This window comes from Adiantum capillus-veneris, chromosome 7 (genome assembly GCF_014529385.1).
Source record: "Adiantum capillus-veneris isolate H3 chromosome 7, ASM1452938v2, whole genome shotgun sequence".
Classification (NCBI taxonomy): Eukaryota; Viridiplantae; Streptophyta; class Polypodiopsida; order Polypodiales; family Pteridaceae; genus Adiantum; species Adiantum capillus-veneris.
This window is the reverse complement of record NC_140937.1, coordinates 33651598-33656627: the sequence shown is the minus strand read 5'-3', so window position 1 is coordinate 33656627 and position 5030 is coordinate 33651598. Positions and strand designations below refer to the sequence as shown.

Sequence of the window (5030 nt, the reverse complement as noted above, 5' to 3'; positions counted from 1 at the left end):
AAACCCGCCGATAGGCGGATCGCGCGAGCTAGTTCCCACAAAGGGAACGTTTGCAACTAGGGAACATTCCTTTAAAAAGGGAATGTGTTCCCTATTCAAGAATGGCCGTTCCCACAATTCCCTGCGCTTGTGATTACACAAGCCTACTGTTTAAACCTATTAAATAGTCATGTCAAGCTCTAATTTCTACATCAAAATGAGTACATAAAAAATGGAGTCATCAGGCAGACTATGTTCTTTAGTATGCATTCTCAACAAGGCATCCAAAGGACGAAGGCACTGCCAGAACAAGTAAAGAGAGAGCAAATGATTACCACAAGCTGGAAGTTCCAAGAAAAGCAATTGCCAAATTTTCCAGGGAGATTTGGTGTCACGACTCACAATTCGTCCGCCAAATTCAAAATCGTTGCATTACCACATGCCTCCAGTGGTACCAACAAAACATCTTGATTCGATTGGTTAATGTACAATCTCTCATAAAATATTAACTGCAAACACCAGTATCCTGTTCTATGAGTTTTAAGAATGAACATGTAACAATCTTGGTCTGCAAGGGTAGATAGGCTTTGCAATCCCTCTTCAAAGCACCCTTCTGTCACTAAAATCTTAACAGATCTATCGTACATAAGTTTGATAGACAGCTAACAAGGACTTCTGTGAGAGAGAAAAAGCGCCGATGCCAAGACGATTCTTTGCTCCTTGGGGATATTTCTGCTGCTCAACAAGGGCGGTGAAGCTCCTTCCCATCATGAACACAAACTCTTCTGATTCCCTTGGTTTTCAGCTGTCTGAAATTCAAAAGAGAAATATTGGTTGTGGTACAGCGGCTCCGTGCAGGGGATATGCCTCCAGCATATGTATTCCTTCTTCCTGAGCATGCAATATCCATCTGTCCACATTAAATTACAAAAATGCTCTTTTCGTGTGATCAACAATTTTGAATCCATCATTTGCAAATTATACGGAGGGGAGTAAACGTCATTGAGATAAGTGTGGACGCATGGTTGTGGGATGATAATAGTGGTGTACATTACAAATGAACAGAAAAGTCCTAAGCCTTCGCACTCAGCCGTCGCTTGCCTGAGACCTCATGCAAAAGGAAAGCACGAAAATGCTTCTCAGTCCCCCCTTTGTAGCACTTCAAATACCACCTATTTTTTACAATCACAAATTTATTACTGCTCAATACTCATAAATCCTCACACGCCTGAATAACAGCTCCCATGACATCCACACTCGCAACATCGTCCCATGTTTGGGTGTTCAAAAGTATGTTAGACATGGCACTGTATGCCGAAGAATGGTTATCATCTAGATTCAAGGCACATTCAAAAGCGCTTCGAGCAAGTTCTAGATTGCCCCGTTTATGACAAGCATCGAGCACCATGACCCACGTCACAAAGCTAGGCTGTGCAAAGCTCCTTTTCAGCAATAGAACAGCCTCATGGAGTTGACCGGCTCGACAGAGAAGATCAACCATACAATTCCGAAGTTCTGGGGATGGAGCGACACCAAAATCCTTAACCATAGATTCAAAGTATTTGTAGCCCTCATTTACAAGTCCCACATGACTGCAGACAGTAAGAACAGTCAAAAATGTGACCTGATCTGGCCGCATACCGGCTTCAATCATTTTGTCAAATAGATTATGGACACGCTCAGTCTCCCCATGCTGAGCATACCCCATAATCAAAGAAGTCCATGTGAGAGAGTCTCTTATTTCCATTCTATTGAAAACATCCTGCACATCGAGCATAGCTCCACATTTGCCATACATGTCAATGAGAGCATTTTTCAGTATAACTGTCGTACTCATGAACCCATTTCCACTATCCTTTGCAGAAATTGTATTGGGGAAAGCACCATCTAGTCCCCGTTTCACTATCTCAGAATGGATGTAATAACCTTTCGCAATGACGCCCAAGGAGGCACATGCATTTAGACAACACGAAAAAGTGGGAGCTGTTGGAGTGACACCATTCACTTGCATTTGTTGGAAACAATTCAATGCTTCCTCTTCAAGCCCATTATCTGCATAGCCTGCAATTATTGCAGTCCATGTCACAATATCTGGACTGGAGATGGTGTCAAACACTTCCACTGCATCCAACAGTGTACTGAATCTCACGTACATATCGAGTAAAGTGTTGCACAGGAAAAGGTCAGTTTCTAACCCTATCTTTACAATCTCTGCATGTATCTCCCTTCCTCTTGTTAAGGCTCCTAAATTGCCACATGCTTTCACACTGCAAGCGTATGTGAAATCATTTGGTTGCACACCCTCTGATTCCATTAGGTCCATGCAATGAAGGGCCTCTTCTGGAAGCCCATGATCCACATATCCTGCAATTAAGACAGTCCAAGGTACTACATCCCTTCCCTGAAGATCATCAAATACACCCTTCGCATCTACGAGCGATTCACATTTCACATACATATCCATCAAAACGCTTCCCACAAATGAGTCTGCATCATAGCCATCCTCAACAATGCAGGTATGCACCTCTCTACCAAGATCAATTCGCTGCAACCGTGTGCAAGCCTTCAAGACGGCTACGTTGGTGAATATGCTGGGGCAAACAGAATGCTCCTTCATTTGTGAGAATACAGAGAGTGCATGACTTGCATTGCCATCGAGGACGTGCCCATGGATGAGGGAGGTCCAAGAATGCTCGTTTCTGACAGCCAAGGTGTTGAAAATTTGAGAAGCTTCGTGCAAGCCGCCACAATCAACATACATGGGGATGAGGTGGTTGCCAACAGCGCCATGGGCATTGAGCCCATACTCACACACAGAAGCGTGCAGAAGTCTGGCATTGTGAAGATTCTGTTGTTGCCGGCAGGTCTGCAAAGCGGAAATAATTTCTTCAAGAGTAGGAGGCAAGCCTCCTTGGAGGAAATCCATACAAGCCCATGGGGCACGTTCGCAGACAGCTCGTGCAAGAAGCTCCTTGCTCTTGGTCTCATCATGAGAAGGCTAGCCTCGGCATGATTTTGGGCCCCTCATGATCCTCTTAGCGTACTTCGATGAGCTGGAATTGTCTTCGTGCACTCTTCTCTTCTCTTCAGCGCAGGTCTCTTTGGATTGTCGATCGCTGTTCCTACGACGTTAAAATTCTCTCCTCCTCTCCTTCTTCTTCTTCCCCCCTCCCCCCCCCTCTCTCTCTCTCTCTCTCTCTCTCTCTCTCTCTCTCTCTTAATGAGAAACTTAAGACAACCAACAAATTGAAGGTCGATTGCATGCAATAAGTTGGTATTGCATCAACTATTGCATACTTGTTCCTCTGCCCTTCTTGGAAGGAAAATCTTAATAAAATAAACAATTTTGTTTTACATGTTTTCTAAATCCCCCCCTCCCCCCCCCCCCCCCCCCCCCCCCTCTTTCTCTCATTGTGCATGCAATAAACAAAGACTCAAGAGTCCACGTGTTTGCATGTGAAAAAACTTCCTCTTTCTCTTATGTGACTCTCTCTCTCTCTCAATGTGCAGCATGCCTTTGATGACTCTATGGAAATTCATGTGATGTAGTCTACACATAAAAATACCATGCTCCTTCTCAACAAGGCTGCCTCTCCATCCCCTATGCTCATAGATCACAAGCCTCGCATCCACCATGACATAGCAGAGTCCCCCCCTCCCGCCCCCCCCTTCCCTTCTTGCTCCCCTGGGGCGCCACTTGTTGTCTCCAATTGTCCCATTGAAGCGACTTGCACTCTCTCACATGACCCTGCATATCACGCCCTCCCCCACCATTGCCCCTTGAGCATAGTCTGTAGGAGATCAGAAAGGATAGTAAGAGCTGACCGATGCATAGGTTGCAGGGTAGCATGGGTGGCACAAAGAGAGAGAGAGAGAGAAGCGAGACCTGCTCAAGAGAGAGAAAGAGAGCAAAATTGAAATGTATAAAAAATGGTGTCGCCTGTGGAGCTCCTCCTTGCTCTCCGGGTCCGTCATAATACTTGGCATGATCCCTGGTCGGCTCCCCATGTCCCTTCGCTGGGCTGGCATGCCAAGCATGTGCCTCCTTTTGCCCACTCTTTTCCTTTTCATTCCCCTTTTCATTAGCAAACCTTTCAAAGGGTCTTCCTTGATTCCACTTAAACAATTGCTTTCAAAATTGAGCCCCCATACAACGATGCAAGTGCATCTCCCCTTGAGCATCGCGGGGCCTTTCATCTCCTCCGTCAATTTGTACGTGGCTACGTTGTTGTTGCTGCCTTGGCTCTTGTCCCCACGCGACCGCACATGTGGCCTTGCGTTGCCTCCATGCCACACATCATCCTCTATCCCTACTTGCCTCGTGACTTTCCAAGCCACCTACTGAACGCACTGCAACCTGGCAATGCTTCCCTTTTTCTTTCGTCTCAAAAACAAGGATCTTCGATGATTCCCATGAAACAGAATGGGTACCACCCTAGTCACTTTTTGTATTCACTATGAAAAGAAAGGGGCAGATCCCTTGAAAAAAAAGAGACAGAGCCCTTAGCGAGGCTTTGTTTTTTTTTTTAACTCTCTCTTTCTTTTTGTAGTGATTCCTTTACAGAAGCTTTTTTTTTTTTTAACTCTTTCTTTTCATATAGTGAATACAAAAAGTGACTAAGCTGGTACGATCTTTTAAGGGTTCATTAAGGAGTATTTGGTGAGATGCCTTCTAGCACAGCCAAGCAAAAACGTTAGTCCACGTAAGGTTTTCCTCAGGGTCACTCTACTTTGTCTTCCCTCCTCGTAAGAGAAAGTTACATGCACTTTTTTTCCGCCTTGGGAAGTGAGATGGTGGTTGATTTTAAAATGGAGATGCCTTGGGAGAATATCGATGGAAAAACGAGTTTCTTTTGTGTATCACCTTGGAAGTCAATCGGAGAAGGGACGGGTGGTGAGGTATGCAAGCAAGGGAGGCCTCATCGACAAGCAACACACTCTCTTTCCCTACCCTTGCACACATGATGCCACCATCTCCAATAGCAAGTTCCTTTTGAAGAGAAGCTGCACAGAGTAGACGTTGAGGAGTTGTCTATATAGTGTAGCTCAGT

The 5030-nt window shown here is 45.1% G+C and overlaps 1 protein-coding gene across 1 annotated transcript; it reads right to left on the bottom strand.

The window, feature by feature from the left end:
* Nucleotides 1-201: 201 nt before the first annotated feature.
* On the bottom strand, nt 202-3146 carry LOC147453662 (pentatricopeptide repeat-containing protein At2g03380, mitochondrial-like). The gene has a single exon (XM_086515784.1). It carries the CDS (start codon nt 2903-2905, stop codon nt 1190-1192), a length of 1716 nt encoding a protein of 571 aa, XP_086371910.1. The 5' UTR covers nt 2906-3146; the 3' UTR covers nt 202-1189.
* Between the last annotated feature and the right edge of the window lie 1884 nt (nt 3147-5030).

Bases quoted from the DNA above. Each gene is read 5' to 3' on its own strand.
- LOC147453662 (XM_086515784.1), bottom strand. From the start codon at position 2,905: ATGGATTTCCTCCAAGGAGGCTTGCCTCCTACTCTTGAAGAAATTATT.